Source organism: Trachurus japonicus, chromosome 20 (genome assembly GCF_045865225.1).
Source record: "Trachurus japonicus isolate A0001 chromosome 20, Traja_1.0".
NCBI classification, from domain to species: Eukaryota; Metazoa; Chordata; class Actinopteri; order Carangiformes; family Carangidae; genus Trachurus; species Trachurus japonicus.
Window position 1 is genome coordinate 20,688,735 of NC_140926.1, and position 18,404 is coordinate 20,707,138.

Sequence of the window (18,404 nt, forward strand, 5' to 3'; positions counted from 1 at the left end):
GTTCTATCTTCCGACAGCAATCACTTATATAGGTTGTGTCCGAAATCACTCACTCATTCCCTCCTCCCTACTCCCTATATAGTGAATTCAATATAGTGGACTATATAGTGGACTCACTGGTCAAATAAAAAAAACACTTTCGGACACTACTCCGCCGCACAGTTAATGACGTATTACGTCGCGTAATTAAAACGTTCCGACAGCGATTGTAACAGCTGGTGCAGGTACCATGGATACAACCATGGCAACGGCCGGTGTACAGGAGTAAAGCAATATATTCAGCGGTAATATATATATATTTAAGCATCAAAGATGTTCAATCAAACCCACATAGTTTGAAACAACATTCAAAACACACACAGCCAGTGTCACAACTAAGCATAATGTCCGCTAGCTTAATGCTAACGTTAATGTAAAACACCATAGACAGGCTAACAGAAATTAGCATCGCTATCCAGAGTCTGTGGTCAGTTTATAACACTTGTTAGGAAATTTGCTCCGACGTTTGTTGTGGGAGTCTGTGGAAGCCGTGACCGGACAACTCTGGCAGCTGGACACATTTATTGAGGCTGCTGCACTACTGCATTTATTTGGTAGCTACACCGGTTGTTCTGGACCAGTGTGTTAACGGCGTCGATCCGTGACCGCAATGCATGATGGGATATCTTGCTCCGGTTAGTGACCATCGGATGCTCACTACATTTCGCGGTGAATTGTGGGATAGATTCAGTGCACTATATAGTGAACATTAATAATCACTAAACATTCGGACACCACTACAAAATGGCGTGGTCACTATATAGTGCACTATATAGTGAGTAGGGGGTGATTTCGGACACAGCCATAGAGTGTTTGGTCCTAAACACGGGTCTGTCAGTCACTCTGCTGTGCTGTAAGCCGAGGAGAAAACTTTCCTTGTATCCTACAACCTTTATCCAATGAGGAGAGAGAACGGCATAATGGGGCGGTCCTCTCTGTGTGTGCAGCCAAGGGATGCGCGTGAATGTGGTGACGTAGGGACGAGGGCGGGGACTGCTAACTCCATCTGCTGACAAGGGTTAGCTTTTTCTGCCCCTACTGCTCTGAATTGTTGTCTGAAGGTTTTATTTCTCTTTTGTCATATTGAACTAATTTCTGTGGGGTTTGGACTACCCACAGAAATTAGTTCAATATGATAGGCAAGGCAAGGCAAGGCATCTTTATTTATATAGCGCATTTCATACCAAGGCAACTCAATGTGCTTTACATAAAGACAAAACATTAAAAAAAGAAGAAGCATAAGACAGAATAAAAACAAACAAAACACTAAAAACAGAGTTAAAAGCAAGAGCAAATAAAAGTAAAAGAAAAAAAAATAGATAAGTTTAAAGTTCTCAGCTATAAGCATGTGAAAAGAGAAATGTTTTTAACCTGGATTTAAAAGTGCTGACAGTTGGGGCTGATCTCAGTTCTGCTGGTAGTTTGTTCCACTTGTGAGCAGCATCACAGCTAAATGCTGCTTCACCATGTCTGGTCTGAACTCTGAGCTCCACTATCTGACCTGAGTCAGTAGATCTCAGAGCTCTACTGGGTTTATACTCTACTAACATGTCTTTCATGTATTCTGGACCTAAACCATTCAGTGATTTGTAAACCAGGAGCAGAACTTTAAAATCTATTCTGTAGCTGACTGGGAGCCAATGTAAGGTCTTAAGAACCGGGGTGATGTGATCTGATCTCTTTGTTCTGGTTAAAACTCGAGCTGCAGCGTTCTGAATGAGCTGCAGCTGTTTGATACTTTTTTGGGGGAGACCAGTCAGAAGACCGTTACAGTAGTCAAGTCTACTGGAGATAAAAGCATGAATCAGCTTCTCCTGATCAGTTTGGGACATAAAACCCTTAATTCTGGATATGTTCTTCAGTTGATAAAAGGCTGATTTGGTAACTGATTTGATATGGCTGTTGAAGGTCAGATCTGAGTCTATCAGCACGCCAAGGTTTCGGACTTGGTCTTTAGTTTCTAAAGACAGTGACTCAAGGTGTTTACTGACAGCAACCCTCTTCTCTTTATTTCCAAAAACAATGACCTCAGTTTTTTCTTGATTTAACTGAAGGAAATTTTGGCTCATCCAATTTTTGACTTGCTTTAAACAGTGACATAATGACTCTATTGGACTGCAGTCATCTGGAGACAGTGCAAGATATATCTGTGTGTCATCTGCATAACTATGATAGTTGACATTAGAGTTCTGTAGAATTTGACCCAAAGGCAGCATATACATGTTAAACAGAAGGGGTCCAAGGACTGACCCCTGAGGAACTCCACATGTCATAGCCACTCGATCGGATTGATAACTACCAATGGTCACAAAATAACTCCGTTCCTCTAAGTAGGACCTGAACCATTTTAGGACTGTCCCGCTGAGTCCTGCCCAGGTTTCCAACCTGTCCAGCAGTATACTGTGATCCACAGTGTCAAACGCAGCACTGAGATCCAACATGACCAGAACTGACACCTTGCCTGAGTCAGTGTTCAACCTTATGTCATTTAACACTCTAATAAGAGCTGTTTCTGTACTGTGGTGAGGTCGGAAGCCTGATTGAAATTTGTCAAAGAGTCCACTGGAGTTTAAGAAGTTGCTGAGTTGATTAAAAACCACTTTCTCAACGATCTTGGCTATAAAGGGAAGATTTGAGATGGGTCTGTAATTGGTTAAAATGGTAGTATCCAATGTTCTCTTTTTTAAGAGCGGCTTGATGGCAGCTACTTTCAGGGGTTTAGGAAACGTGCCTGATTGAAGTGAGCAATTTATTATTTGCTGCAGATCTGTTTGGACAGAGCTTATAATAGTTTTAAAAAAGTCAGATGGTATTGTGTCAAGACAACATGTCGATGTTTTAAGATGCTGAACTGTTTCTTCTAAGGTTTTTTGGTCAACTGTATTAAACTCTGACATTACAGTTGATTTATTCCTAGGTGATTTTAGGGATTGCATCATTGTATTATTTTGCTGATTTGTGTTGATATTTAGCCTTACGGATTTGATTTTTTCATTGAAGAAGTAAGCAAATTCATTGCATTTTTCTGTGGAAAAGAGTTCTGAAACTATCTCTTTTGGGGGGGGTTGTAAGCTTATTAACCATAGCAAACAGAGCACGAGTGTTGTTGATATTCTTATTAATCATTTCAGTAAAGTGTTGCTGTCTAGCCTTGAATAGCCCATGGTTAAAATCACAAAGACTTTGTTTGTAGAGGTCATGGTGGATTAGAAGTTTAGTTTTTTCTCCATTTACGCTCAGCTTTCCTGCATTCTGTTTTCAGAGCCTTTACCATCAAAGTGTTTCTCCATGGTGTTCTCTGTCTGGCCAAGGTCATCTTAGTTTTAATAGGTGCAATGGTATCAATGACATTTGAAATTTTGCAGTTGAAATTATCCAGGAGTTCATCAACTGTCTCTGCACTCACAGTTGGTGACATGACTATAGCCTCCATAAACTTAACACTGGTATTCTCATTTATGAACCTTTTCCTAACAGATACAGAGGGTAACTGCATGTCCGGAGTTATCTGTAAGTCAAAGAACACACAGAAATGATCAGAAAGAGCCAAGTCCTTGATATCAACAGATGTAATGTCAACACCTCTACAGATAACCAGATCCAGAGTGTGGCCTCGGGTGTGTGTGGGCCCTTTCACATGTTGGGAGAGGCCAAAAGTGTCAAGAAGAGAGCATAGTTCTTTGGCATTTGTGTCCATGTTATTGTCTATGTGAATGTTAAAATCCCCTGTTATGATAAAAAAGTTGTAGTCAGTGCAGATAACTGACAGCAGTTCGGCAAACTCATCAAAGAATTTTCCTGGGTATCTTGGTGGTCTGTAAATAATTAGGAAGAGAACTTTTGGATCACCCTTTACTAAAAAACATAGATATTCAAAAGAGCTAAAATCACCAAATATAGTTTCCTTGCACTGAAATACAGATTTAAAAATGGCAGCAACTCCCCGCCTTTCTTACCACTTCGACACTTATTCATAAAACTGAAATTTGTTGGTGCAGCCTCATTGAGAATGGTAGCACAGCTACATTCAGTCAGCCATGTTTCACTAAGAAGTAAGAAGTCTAGATTATAGGTCATAATGATGTCATTTACTAACAAGGATTTGTTGGCTAGTGATCTGATATTAAGTAGAGCTAACCTTGTGGAGATAACAGGAGACACTGGTGAGTTTCGAGGTTGACAAGCTATACTCACTAGATTGGTAGATTTAATTGAACCCTTTTTATTTCTCACCAGTTTGATCACTTTTCTGTTACCCGTCACCACAGGGATTGAGAAAGCTGCCTGAACTCCATAGGGCCCTGACTTTTCCTGGGAAAGAACATTCTTGATATCAGTATTGCAGCCTGGACCCGGCACATATCATTCAGATTCAATGATATGATGATTCAGAGGAAGTGGGGGGGCTCGGTGACTTTTGGTCGAGGGTTGTTTCTGACGTGGTGGAATGCGAGGGGGTGGACGATGTGGGGGGTTAATTGGGGAAAATATGAGACCCTGGCGTGGTGTTAGTTGGATTCCACTAGTGAGAAAGCTCTTCATCCTGTCAGGGAAATCCAGAAATGGGGAGTCAGGACTAGATGAAGAGAGTTGGGGGCTGGATGGGGTTCGGGGGGTTGAATGTTGGGAGTCTCCTGTTGGGGCCGGGGGAGACTCCCCCTTTGGGGCTTTTGGGGCTAAGGGAGACTCCTTGTGTTGTGTTGATGGGGCTGGTGGATGATCCACTTGTTGGGGTGCAGATGATGACGTTGTTGGGGCTGGTGGATGATCCACTTGTTGGGGTGCAGGTGATGACGTTGTTGGGGCTGGTGGATGATCCACTTGTTGGGGTGCAGGTGTTGGGGCTGGTGGATAATCCAGTTGCTGGGGTGCAGATGATGACGTTGCAGGTTCTTTCTGAGTCTGCTGTCCTCCGTTGTCAATCCTTATCTCAGCGCCCTCACCAGAGTGCCGTCTTATCTGCTGTTTTGGATTGTTTTGTCTCTTGTCCTTGACAGGGACTGCTGGTGCCTGACGCAAAAAGTAAAAGATGTTGGCACTTAGCAGCTGTACTCCTGACTTGTTAAGGCTAAATCCATCTGCCTTAAAGAGGTGCCTGCGTTCCCAAAAGATGTTGAAATTGTCAATAAAGTTCAGTGATTGAGCAGTACATGTATCTTTAAGCCATCTGTTCAGCATCATCAGCCTGCTGAATCTCTCATCTCCTCGCCGAACTGTTGGCAGAGGTCCACTGAAAAACACCTCAGTATTCAAACACTGAACTTTGTTTATCAGTTCCATGAAGTCTCGTTTTAATAGCTCTGATTGTTGCTTCACAACATCAAGGGCTCCTGTGTGTATGATGAGCGATTTCAATGTTGGATGCTCAGCAACAATCTTCAGGATCTTTTTTGAAACATCAGACACCATGTCATTGGGAAAACACAGTACCTTGGTGTTGTTCTTGCTGCAAAAGCGTTTTATGTCATACACAGCTCCGTCACCCACTATCAGAGTTTGAGGCCCAGTGGTTAGCTCTCTCTGTAGCCCTTTAGCATCAGATTTAGCCTCATACCTTTCTCTGGTCCTGGGAGATGAGCCTTCTTTTGGGGAGTCTGGGTCCTGTGAAAGTGGAGCATATCTGTTCTCAAGTAGAATCCCTGTGTCTTGGGGCAGTTTGCTCGTAGCCTTGGTCCGTGGTTGTTTTCTCCGTGGTTTTGGGGTTGAGGAGACAGTCCTGTGTGATGGCAGTGCAGGCCACTCGGTGTCGTAATCCATCTCCGAGTGCTGGGTTCTGCCTGATAATCGTCTTCCCATGTTTGAGGGAGGTATTTTGTGGTGCTTTGGCTTAGCACCAAGAGAGTTCCAGGGAGGACTGTTTGATTTACTCCCATTTACACCTGGCTCCGGCCGTGCCTTGGTTGTGCCCGTTAGCCTTGTGTTAGCCTGCTCCCTTTCACTGTTTTGGAATATCGGCAGAGTAGTATCATTTCCATATTGTCCATTTACCTCCACGTTCACTTCGAGCCGATGCATTTTTGATATACTCTTGTATTTCTTATGTACTAATTCTAGGATGTATTATTGATGTATTCCTATCTAGTTACTATTGCTTTATGTTTGTATATTGAATTGCCCCTTGGGGGACATTAAAGATTAACAATATTACCATTAGAAAATGCAAATTAGTTATTGCAGGGAGCATTTTTCAACGTCATAGACATTGTACTGACCTAAGGATTGACCAATCATTAACAAAATTATAAAATAACAGACAAATGAGTCAATAATGAGAATAATCATTACAGGTGATCAATGAGCTGCAGAGGCTAAAGTAGATTTCTAGTCTCAACTCCACATCTGTGCTGCTACAAGCTGATGTTGTCGACGTTGGGAAAGAAGGCAAGCTGTGTTCTCCAGCAACACCACTCCTGGCCAATGTGAGTGACTCACTACAAGCACTGCAAATTAGCATGGTGCTGTTGATGTCATGTAAAATGTCTGATATTGGGCGTCACTTTCCAAAATGTCCAGATTAAAGGGATATTTCAACATTTTGGCAAATTCGCCTATTTCCATAATCTCTATACAGTCTTAGGGGTAGGTTTATTACCTTTAATTGTCGGTGCAAGCTGTTTTGAGATCGGCGGGGCAGAGACGTGAGCTCTGCACGGTGCGTGGTATTTCAGGCTTTCCCTCATCAAACTCATCAACTTTGCTTCATGTGTCGTAATGTTATCCCCTAATAATTATCTCATAGCGTGGCGAATGTGCAGGTCACAACTTGTCCACAAGAGGGTTTTGGAGTTGTCGGATTGTGTATTGAGTTTGATGGGGGAAAACGTAGAAATACCATGAGCCTCCATTGCGTTAGCTGAGCAGCACCACCGATCTAAAAACAGCTTGCACCGACAATTAAAGGTAATGAACCTATTCCTAAGACTATATGGAAATATGGAAATAGGCGAATTTGGCAAAATGTTGAAAAATCCCTTTAAATATGCCTAAAACTAACATTTACATAACATAATGATAATAATCATGTGACAGAACTTCATCAATTCCAATGGAGAACTGTAAGAATCACACGTTGGCTATGGTTCGGTCACCAGTGATGTCTTTTCTGACCCTGACTGATCCGTTTGGGGGCGACCAGTTAAATAATCCACAACTGACTCATCTGTAGACTCCACCTAAGTCACACACTGTTTTAAGCTTTGTCATCCCTGTATCAAAAAATAGAAAACTGACCTTTAGAGCTGTCTGCTTGAAGTTTTGTAGAAGAATTTGTTACAGGACATTATCACCATGAATTAACTGATGCAGAATATGCTGAAATACTCTTCGGGGGTTTTGCAGACAGATTTAAAAGGTTAGAAGTAGCTTGCAGCCATTTTTATAGGCTGTATAGATTTTATTTATATCTGCCATATTCACATAAATTTCATACATTTTCAAGAGTGTCCAGACACAGGAACTGATTTTGCCACACAAGACTTGAAATTGCTTACTCTGTGGTTTGTCTGTGGTTTCCAGGAACAGGACATTCCTACGTTTTACCTAATAAAGAGCGGCCTGCAAGTCAAAGAGCTTGGCCTTCGGCTACCCATAACCCTTTGCAATTTTTTTTTTTTCGCTGTAAACAAACAGCTCCAGCGCAACACAAGTTTCAAAACACAACACACCCTCGTTTCACCCTCGCGTTGAGTCGACCTTTTAACAGCACTTTACATCATACTGTCATTTCCCCGTTCCACCTACAGGAGCCACAATAAAGGACAACATCTTTTTGGAATCAAACCATGGTTTTGCATCATCACCCTCTAACTCGTTCACTAAACACAGACGGGAACGCTTTAAAACAACTCGCTGATCTCTTAGATGATAAAGTCTGTGCTGCTTTTATAGACAGACCACAATGAAGGTGAATTGGTTCATCCTGCACTTCACTGGGCCGAATGGAACTTCCACTTTCTGGAGGTTTGAACATATTCTGGGGCGTCTCGTATTGAGGAAATACACAATAACGTGTTCACAACATCAGATAAGTAGTTGTGAATGAACACGGTACAAGCATGTCAAGAGTCACACACCGCTTCACATATTTCAAGAGAAAACACGATGAGCTCTCTCCGGTCCTTGACTTAATAGAATCTCAGGGCCGTTGCATATAAGGACCACACCTGTACATTTCCATTATGTAAATACAAAAGGCTATAGCGTGTTGTGTCCCTGATCACTGAAGTAGCGTTACAAATAGAGATGGGCTCTGGCACTTTAGGATCCATTTCCACATCAGCCAATTATCCACTTTTGTTGAGCTCTGATATAAATATTTTCTAAAACCCATTATGTCAGGTGTCATCAGCTGGATGAATTGAAATGTTTTGCCATTAGTCTGTATTCAGCTGGAGCTTATTTATGAATGAAAAGATGCATCACTAAGTGGACAGAGTGTATATAAAAAGTCTCTACTTTTACTGTGTTCAAACTTTTTGATGTCATCAACTTTATGGTTCAGTATATGGAGTGAGAACAGAAAACTACAGCTGGTCCTTGAACGTGTCATACCGAGCATTTCACACAGCCTCTCTGCTGCTCGTCTCTTTTGTGCTTTTTGAACCACTGAGGCAAAACAGAGTTTTTAGCGACTTGTAAATATAGAAAGTCAAACCCAATAAGATTTGATAAAGGACAGTAATTCGATAATAACTTTATTCTAAACTGGGTATGGCTGGACTACAACACGCCACACATGAGAATAGACTCAATGTAAGCCTGAGCAGTGTTAACAACCCAAATGATTTAAAGGTGTGTGTGTGTTTTAAAGCAGCTGACTGGCGAGGCGTCCTGCTGAGTTTCAGTCTTACAGCAGCTATAAAACTCACTTTACCGTCCACCTCTTCTCTTCTCTCCTCTTTTCCTTTTTTCTTTCATTCCCCCTCTTTTTAACAATCAGCTCTTTTCTTTCTAGGTCATGTGCTGCGGAGCCAAAATTGTTTTGCCTGCAGCCAACGCTGCAAGACGGAAAACAGATTAGCTTAGTGTTTTTGTGCGTCCTCTCTGTATGTGTTTACGCGCTCCAGCACATAAACCCGTGTTTACTGGGGAACGGCCGGATTTTTGAGGGTTAATGTAAGAAGACAATGTGGTTAAAGCAGGAAAACTGCACAATGTGCTTACGCTAAACCTAAAGTTTCCATGCAGTTTGTCCCCGTTACCCTTTCTTATGCATAAACAATGCCAAACTTCTTTTTTTCTTCCATATGTGTGTTTGAAATGTTCAGCTTTTTATTTAAACTTATAGTTTTGTTAAAGCTGAAGCTTTAAATGACCCAATAATGAGGTTTCTGTGACAGATGTCTATGTGTATGCATATGTCTGTGAACCAGGTTTTAATTAAAGGTGTTTCATTAAGGAAAAATTCACATAAGGGAATTCGGTTTTCTAATTCACATGAGGTCAGGGCAGAAACAAGGAATGGTCTGACAGCCTATATGAACGTATGGACAAGCTTTCATGTGTACGATCCTGAGTGTTTAGTTACAAGTGTGAGTCACACAGTGAAGTGGACAGATGAAAGAAAATCATGCCCACGCGTTTAACTAGACACTTGAGGGTATTTACGTCAAAGTCCTTCAGATTTCTCTATCAGATACGATCATTAAAGAGACAAAGGAGTATTTGGTTGCTTCTGTTTGATCGCTTTAGTTATAGTTGTGACACGAATCAAGAAATTTAGGCTCATGAATTGGATTAGAGAATCAGATTAAGCAAGATTTTGGTTTAAAAAAAGTTTTTTTTGTATGTACTTTAATAAGTGTGACATCACTGGAAAAGAAGAGGATGGCGATGTGGAAGAGATGTGTTTGGGCACATACAGTTGACTTACCATTAAAGAAATCAGAATGAACTGCTTTTTCATTGGCTGCCAGGTCCATTAGCAGGCCGCTGCTGCCTCCTGCCTGTCAACACACAACGGTACAACCACTCATCAGACATGAGCACAGCACATAGTACACACACAGATAAACGATTTTAGAGATGCAATGATTAGTCAGCTGAACGAAAATTATTCAGCAGCTATTTGGATTATTAATCAGTAATTTAAGTTATTTTACAGAGGCTAAAATACCAAATGTTTGTTGGCTTCAGCTTCTAAATCTAATAATTTGCTGCTTTTATTTGACTTGCATAAGATTAAACTTTGGTTTTTCTAGTGCTGGTTGGTCAAACTAATTTTGAAGACACCTTGGTCCATGGAAAACTCATAATCATAACAAAGACATTAAACAATACAATAGCAGTTATTTCTATTTTGCGATACCCCAAAGTAGTACAACATACAGTAGGTATTAATATGTTGTTTTTGATAACTTCTCTGTATCTGACATTTAATTAAACCACATTGCTAGCTAAAGGACAGTCTAGACATATTCTGTCATCTATTTATTTGATCTGTTTAGGACTAAAGTGCTGAAAGCTGCTGCTCTGGGACACAGCTGAGAATAATGAAGGTAGCAGGTGCTGTGCAATAAAGCAAACAATAAAAGTAACGTTTCCTTATAGCAAAACACATACATTATTTAACGTTTGACAATAACTTAAGTTGTAAACGTCTGCCTCATCTCCAGACTGACTTCATGTCTGGTGCATTTGAGATTACAAGATACTTGTTTTTGTTAGTTTAGTCAGTAACGTTACATCGAGCTAGCTAGGCTAGCATTAATTAGCCAGAGTTAAAAAGCCTGTGTTGTTACTTCAACTCGACTGACCTCGTCTAGATCCACATACGGACCTGCTCCCTCAGGAAACATCTCGTCCACTGCAGGTTTCATCTTATTTCAACCACAGTTCAGCAACTGTTACTCTATGTCGTAGCTTTGAGTTTGTGGCTAGCTGGGTTAGCTAGCTGCTCGGTATAAACAAAACAAACGTCAGGCAATTCTTCTTCCTGTTCTCTTAGCTTGCTACTCTAGACCATGGATGTAACTCTAGACACGTTGCTTCCTCCTACTGGCCAGTTTCGGTATCACTTCAGTCTTATGATTACTTATCACATGTCTCAGCAGCAGCATACGTGTCTTAACCCCATTAAATCCCATGTATTATTTTTTTGTTTTTATTGAGAAGTGGTGGTGATAATGACAGCTTCTCTTTTCATTTTGATGGATTTTCTGTCATAACGATATTGCATTGTCATTAAATGAGGCCTGACATCAGCTAGCCAGGCTCCTCACACACTCTTCTTATCAGTTCCACTTTAGCTATGCTGTCATTAACGTGCAGGCCCCCACATCTAATATAAAGTGCATATTCACGTCTCCTGTTTTGTCAGTCATATGACTTACTCTTGTTTTGCTACAGCCATGGATAAATTCATGTCCCACTACCTGAATTCTGTATGGTCAGAAAATAACATTGTAGGCTAGTTGTTGTAGGCTATCCTACAGCTGGATACACACTTTTTCTGGGATTAGGCTACATTCACTGTTAATTCTTAATAGCCTATTCTAGGGGTGGGCGATATGGCAAAAATATCATATCACGATTTTTTTTTTAAATGAAGTCACGATTTCGATTTCATCACGATCTTAAATCGAAAAAAGAAAAACAGACAATTTAGGCCAAAGAACCTTTCTGAACAGATTTGAATCTAAATAGTTGCAGTTTTGCCAACATGTGCAAACAACGTAAACATAGTAAAAGGTAAACAACAACACTCTGATAAAGTGCACTCTTGCAACATAAAAGGTAGCTTTCAATACATGAACATGAAAGTAAAATATCAATGAAGACATTACTGTTTGTTTTATTCAACACAGTCATTTTAACAGGATTTTAAGTATATCAAAACACTAAATAGCTGATTGAAAAGGGTCAAATAAAAATACAAACTAAAGTAGGCTAACTGTTGTTATCTCTTTTAGCAAACTTTGCAAATGTCCTTTGTTTGCGCTTTGCAGCATAGAACTGCAGTTTATAGAATGTGCCCCAGACGATCCTACGATCTCTGCACTTTGGCAGATCGTCTACACACTCTAATCTTTCACGATCTAATATCGCCATATCGCCCACCCCTAGCCTAGTCAGAGAAATATCTGTTATGATAGGCCTACAGTGACTTTGCTGGTGAATCGCAATGTTTTATTGACAGAGGTTACTACCATTTTTAAAAAGACAAGGAAGTAAAAAGGGGAAAAAGAAGAAAACATTCACAGATAAAGATTTTTTTTCAATTACACAATTTTATTGACATAACATGTTTATTTTTGGCGTATTATGAAGATATACAAGTTACGCTACAAAAGATCTACTTAGGCTACTCTAACTTTCTACTTACTCTAACTTTCAGTTTTATAGGTTTTCTATGAGAACACATCGAGTGTTAAACCAAGAAAAAAAATATGTTTTGCTTCCATTTCCCTTCACCTATGATGAAATGCATTCCTTTATAATTAGGATTCAACAGATCCCTTTCCACCCTTTCTTCCCCTCCTGGCTGCTTCCACCCCCTTCAGTGTTCGTGTCCTGCATTGGTCTCGTATCCCAGGGTGTCTCCGATGGGCTGGTGGGCAAAGAAGGCCCGGGCCATCTCGTTGATGTGGTTGTAAGCGCCGATAGATTTGAAGTATTCAATGTAGTTCCAGAAGTCAGAGGTTGAGTAGGGCCAGTAGGGAACAGCTGGTGGTTCATCATATGGTGCTAAAACACACAACACAACAGCAGGTCAGGGAAGGACAGCGGATAAGTTAAGGATAACCCTCACTCACCGTTACATAAGCTTTCACATTCCATTAATTATTTGATTATGATATGTTGCAATTAAATCAGACAGGTCCTGGCCCTGTCTTGGGTTCTCTGAAGCTGACTTAATGATCAGTCGGCGTGTGTTTACACAACCTTTGGAGGAAGGCTGTGAGGCTGTGTGTAAGTATCCAACATGTGTTGTGAGTATTGATGTAACTTGTGACAACTACAGCCCTTTTGACCAGTTTCATAATCTTGTTCCAAATCATACATTTTATCAAACAAACAAGCATTCTTGTTCCCCTTTATCCAATTGAAGTGAAAGTTTAATTTGGCCAGTTCAACATAATAATAAAACTGAACTAGGAATGATAATGATACATAATAATAAAATAATAAGAATAAGACAACAACTTAAATAGAGTACCTATACTGTTGAGGTTGTTTTTTTGTTGTTTCTTTTAATATCATACAGTATTATACTGAAAAATGATACCTGTGTATCAGTTATGGAAACTATTTTGTCTTTGTATCTTAATTTCAAAAAGGCCACAAATCCTGGGTTGACAGATCAATGCATTTTACTACAACTGATTTAAGTTATGGTGATTTCTTTAGCAATTTTAGTTTGCTGTACATGCATCTCTTACGTGGTGATCCAAATTTTATTCTATTTTGTTTGCAATACAGAACAAAGATAAATGTGATTGTGTCCTCATTTTTGAAAGTGTTTGAAACAGTGGACCGAGAAAGCAAATGATCTAAATGACATAATAACAAAAGTGAAACTTGTCACGTTTTCTTAAATATGATGATGTGTGTTTTATACCTCCTTCTGGGATGACTCTGGCCTCTGTAAAGAAGAAGAGACAGAAAAAAAAGAGTTAACATTTCCAAGCATTCCTTAGCTTCCCAAGTTACAAAGACAGGATTCAGGTCCGGAAAACTGAAAACTGAACTCTCTCCCAGAGGACTGCAGGATACCTGCTCCCTCTTCAAATATTATTGCTGACCCTTCAAGCACACACACATGCACACACGTACGCATACAGACACACACACACACACTGAAGCAGGAGGAATTCATCTTCACACAGAGTCCTCTTTGTGCACCAAAAACAAATGCAGCACTGTCACATCTGGGAGAATCACACCTCACCATTCACATCTGTACATAAACATAATCCGATTTGATCTTAAATCTTAACACCAATGTGTTTTCACTTTTTTTAAATAACGTAAGCAGCAGTTATCAATCAAGACAGTATCTAAAACTGTATTTAAAAAGAAAATCTCACCTATGAAATGACAGGCAAAGAGGCAGAGGAGAATACTGAGCCAGACCATCAACTTCATCTTGTCCTGTTGAGTTCACAAAAATTCCCATCATGCACTAGTAATTGTTGTGTGAATCTTTGAGAATAAAATCAGTTTCTGCAGATTTAGCCTACCTGTTTGTAGTCTGTAAAGCTGTGCAGAGAGGTGCAGCTGTTCGTCTGCTGGTTCACGGTGTGTCTGGGTGGGGTCCAGCCGAGCAAGAGTCAGAAGACCTCCACTCACACATGCAAACACACACACACACACAGCCCGGACAAGCCTTGCCCAGAATATACTGCAGGTCGTCCAATTGCTGATGTGGTAACTGTCACATGTTGGCTATTTAAGATTAATCTCAGGTGTTGCAGATTTACTGATATCAGAGATCAATCATTATAGCGTGTGGCTTTCAAATAAAGATGCCAGGTAATGTGAATTTGACAGACTGATGAAAAGACTTGTGCCCATAATGAACTCAAAATTCATGTTCAGCAGGAATTCAGCCTTTTCCCTTCAAAATGTATTAAAGGGATAGTTCACCCTAGAATGATATTTCGCTCATTATCTACTCACCCTCATGTTGACTAAGGGCTGGAAGAATTTTCAGAGTCCACCGTCCCTTCTCTGAGTTACAGGGGGTCTTGGCGTAGCAGTGCATTTCAATGCCACGGTTGCAAAGGGACACCAGAGCTCTTCGTAAAAAAACACACACAAAAAAACATCCAAATACCTCCATGATGCTCGTATGTAATGTCCGTCTTGTGCTGAAGCCCCAAATTGCGTAATTGTCCCGAAAAAAATTAAATAAGTCTATATTTTAAGCTTGTTTGTAGCGGAAGCTTCTCGAAGCTCCTCTTCCTGGTCCGTCCAAATCTCGCGTGATTTGCGCCGGCGTCAGTGCGGTTACTGCGAATCACGCGAGATTTGGACGGACCAGGAAGAGGAGCTTCGAGAAGCTTCCGCTACAAACAAGCTTAAAATATAGACTTATTTAATTTTTTTCGGGACAATTACGCAATTTGGGGCTTCAGCACAAGACGGACATTACATACGAGCATCATGGAGGTATTTGGATGTTTTTTTGTGTGTGTTTTTTTACGAAGAGCTCTGGTGTCCCTTTGCAACCGTTGCATTGAAATGCACTGCTACGCCAAGACCCCCTGTAACTCAGAGAAGGGACGGTGGACTCTGAAAATTCTTCCAGCCCTTAGTCAACATGAGGGTGAGTAGATAATGAGCGAAATATCATTCTAGGGTGAACTATCCCTTTAAACTGTACGCTTTTTCAATAATCTAAAAATAATAATAAAACATGCTGACTCTGAGATCTGTGACTTCCTGTTTTGGAAGAATGTTGAGGAAGAAGAAGACACAAACAGAAATCAAATGACCATATCCCTGCTGTGCCTGGTGTCTGCTGACCGTGATTTCTCTGATCGGGGTTACGGCTCCTTCAAAGGGAGGTGAGTGAGGTGTTCTCTGTGTTTTCTCTGTGTGAGCAACCTAGTGATTGAAGGGTAAAATACTTTGTTGGATAGGCTAATTGTAATGGTATAATAACAATGCATGACGCACAATGCAAGATGTCATCTTTATATTATTTTCTATATCATCAATAAAATCATCTATTAACTTTGCATATCCGAGAGTAGAGTCAGTGTACAGCAGTGTAATACAATGGTATTATTATAATTTTAACACTAGAACCGCCAACATTCCAAGTAGAACCGCCAAGAGGTCAATTTGACCTCCATTCTGCAAAAATGGTAAATGGACTGCATTTATATAGCCATTATATAGCCAGCCAGACACACAGTTCAAAACACTTTATAGTAATGCTTCACATTCATATACACACCAAGGGGGCAGTTGTCGGTCTGAGAAGTGATGCTCACTTCCGCGTTCAAAAAGCTGCAATCCCCTGGGCTGTCGCTGGGGGCTGGCTCCAGAAGGGAGCAACTCCAATTGAGCCCCATGTTAAAATAGCCGATTTTACAGCTTTAAAAAACATATTTACAGCCTGGTACATTTCATTTTTTTGGTCTCAACCGATAGTTTCTACCCCCGCACACACTCTGAGGGGGGTGAATTTTTTTTAAACTCTACCGTTTTACTGTTATTAGGTTTAAAGTTCTGGCCAATTAGGGCGCAGAACCGTTGAGTGACAGGTCCGGCGACCGCTGCTACGAGGCCAGTGGGCGGGCTCTCGGCCGGCCAACGGCCGCACCGCTCCAAATATGGCAAGTAGAATCCAACATGGCGCGGCTCAAACCCCCGTAGTAGAGGCACAAAACAGAAGCTGCGTTCCGATCCACAGTTTACTTGGACAGAGCCCCCTACTCCCTACTCCCTGCACAGGGAATCTGCCGTAAAAAACTTCATTTAACTGATATTACACCAATCGGAACACCCTGCAACGTCACAGCTGTTTCCGGTCGAGTTCAAAAATAAAGTTTTTAAGTTTCAAAATGTTTCACGCCACTATCACCGTTTAGACAGATCTGAAATTATTTAAGAAACATTACTATTTCTGTGTGCACAAGCAAAGCAGTTTTGTGTTACAATGCGTGGTATTTATTCAGTTTGGGGGTATCAGGATGTGTAGAAAGCATCAGTGGCTCAGCTGACAGGAAAGCTAACGGCTGTTGCTAAGCTAACGGCGGTAGCTAAGCTAACGGCTGTTGCTAAGCTAACGGCGGCAGCTAAGCTAACGCAGCTAAGCTAACAGGACGTCAGCTGTTAAAACCCTCCCGTTGTCGGACACGACATGAAACTACTCTTGTTAGCTCAATCAGGTTGTAACTAAGATATTCGCCGGAAAAAATATTTTTTCATGGACCGTTTATTGAGCCACTGAGCTATTAAAGTTAGACAGGTAGCTAACCGTTAGCCCTACCAATTTACGTAACGCACGTAAACGGACCGCAATGGCTGATGGGTAATATCGGTTGTCAACATCCGGTGAACTGGGCGAAGTGAGGAACCGTTGTTCACTCCTTCCCTGCACAGTTCACAGTTCCCTTCAAACTGCTCCCTGCGGTTTGGAACCACACTTAACATGGCGGCACACCCTGTGTAGTCCACTGCGCAGGGAACTAAAGGTCGATCGGAACGCACCCATACTCCCCCAAACCAATGGGTGACGTCACGGACGCTACGTCCATTCTTTTTACAGTCTATGATACACACACATACTTTACAAAAAATAACAATAGTCGTTGCTAGGCAACCAATATAGACGACTCTTTATTTTTCTATTTTTCGAACAATGTGTATATAAAAAATTTCAAAATTGTTACAAATTTCTGAATTCATTTCCATTTCTCATGAGAGCAAGGGACTGTCATTGTTATGTTCAATGTTTATGAGTAATGTTCATTTGTTATCTGTTTGACACCTGTTTTAACTGTTTGACAACTTTCTACTATCTGAACTCGTGTTGTGTTGTGGGATGAGGTCAAAATGACTAATTAACTAAATAACTAACTATCTAACTAACTAACTGACAAACTGAGTGACTAAATGGACATTATTTAGCACAGATTGCAATGATTGGAAAATCTATTTTATACACTTTTATATACACACACTGTTTGAAAAATAGAAAAATAAAGAGTTGTCTATATTGGTTGCCTAGCAACGACTATTGTTATTTTTTGTTAAATATGTGTGTGTATGTGAAGCATTAGTGTTTTGAGCTGTGTAGTGTGTCTGGCTGGCTATATAATATATATGGCTATATAAATGCAGTCCATTTACTGTTTTTGCATTAGAATGAATGGAGGTCAAAATGACCTCTTGGCAGTTCTAGGTAAAATCACAATTTTTTTTGTTCTCTTTTATACTAGAATCATGAAAACGCATAAGGTGATGTAGAACACACTTTTAGGAAAAGTCATTGACTGGGAGACATAGGGTTTTTACGCAAACAGATTTACATGCATTTTAAGAAGCGAGAGAGGTCAAAATGACCTCACGGCGGTTCTAAATAATAATAATAATAATAATAATAATAAATTTTATTTATAAGCGCTTTTCCAAAAGCTCAAAGACACTTTACATACAATAAATGCAGTTAAGAACACAAGACATTCAATTAAAAGCAGCAAAGACAGTATAAAACATAGAAAACAATATAAAACACACACAGAAATTATGTATTAAAAGCTGATTTAAAAAGGTGTGTTTTTAGCATGGTCTTAAATGTTGGGAGGTGAGTGCAGGTGCGGATGGGTTTGGGGAGTGAGTTCCAGAGGGAGGGGGCAGCAATGGAGAAGGCTCTGTCCCCCCAGGTTCGGTGCTTGGTCCGTGTGGGTAGT

General features: G+C 40.6%; 2 protein-coding genes and 1 long non-coding RNA gene across 3 annotated transcripts in view; all 3 read right to left on the minus strand.

The window, feature by feature from the left end:
* The window catches only part of LOC146966839 (uncharacterized), an 11,579-nt gene extending 723 nt beyond the window's left edge, over positions 1 to 10,856 (minus strand). The window contains exons 1-2 of the long non-coding RNA XR_015034504.1: positions 10,794 to 10,856; positions 9,911 to 9,983 (exon numbers count right to left, since the gene is read on the minus strand). This is a non-coding gene — a long non-coding RNA (uncharacterized LOC146966839). The remainder of the gene's footprint in view (positions 1 to 9,910; positions 9,984 to 10,793) is intronic.
* On the minus strand, positions 4,616 to 7,628 carry LOC146966840 (uncharacterized). The gene is made up of 3 exons (XM_085763959.1): positions 7,625 to 7,628; positions 4,835 to 6,089; positions 4,616 to 4,748 (listed from the first exon to the last, which is right to left on the minus strand). The coding sequence occupies exons 1-3, from the start codon at positions 7,626 to 7,628 to the stop codon at positions 4,616 to 4,618; spliced, it is 1,392 nt and encodes a 463-aa protein (XP_085620085.1).
* A 1,655-nt stretch (positions 10,857 to 12,511) lies between the features above and the next one.
* otos (otospiralin) lies at positions 12,512 to 14,369 on the minus strand. The gene is made up of 4 exons (XM_085763136.1): positions 14,220 to 14,369; positions 14,067 to 14,130; positions 13,598 to 13,621; positions 12,512 to 12,723 (listed from the first exon to the last, which is right to left on the minus strand). The coding sequence occupies exons 2-4, from the start codon at positions 14,122 to 14,124 to the stop codon at positions 12,536 to 12,538; spliced, it is 270 nt and encodes an 89-aa protein (XP_085619262.1). The 5' UTR covers positions 14,125 to 14,130; positions 14,220 to 14,369; the 3' UTR covers positions 12,512 to 12,535.
* Between the last annotated feature and the right edge of the window lie 4,035 nt (positions 14,370 to 18,404).

What these genes read in the sequence shown, in the direction of transcription:
- otos (XM_085763136.1), bottom strand. Translation starts at nt 14,124, where the DNA reads ATGAAGTTGATGGTCTGGCTCAGTATTCTCCTCTGCCTCTTTGCCTGT. An exon ending in CTTTGCCTGTCATTTCATAG is followed by an intron (nt 13,622 to 14,066) that starts GTGAGATTTTCT and finishes TCTTCTTTACAG; the next exon opens with AGGCCAGAGTCATCCCAGAA. An exon ending in CAGAGTCATCCCAGAAGGAG is followed by an intron (nt 12,724 to 13,597) that starts GTATAAAACACA and finishes TGTGTGTTTTAG; the next exon opens with CACCATATGATGAACCACCA.
- LOC146966840 (XM_085763959.1), bottom strand. An exon ending in CATCCACCAGCCCCAACAAC is followed by an intron (nt 4,749 to 4,834) that starts GTCATCACCTGC and finishes ATCATCCACCAG; the next exon opens with CCCCATCAACACAACACAAG.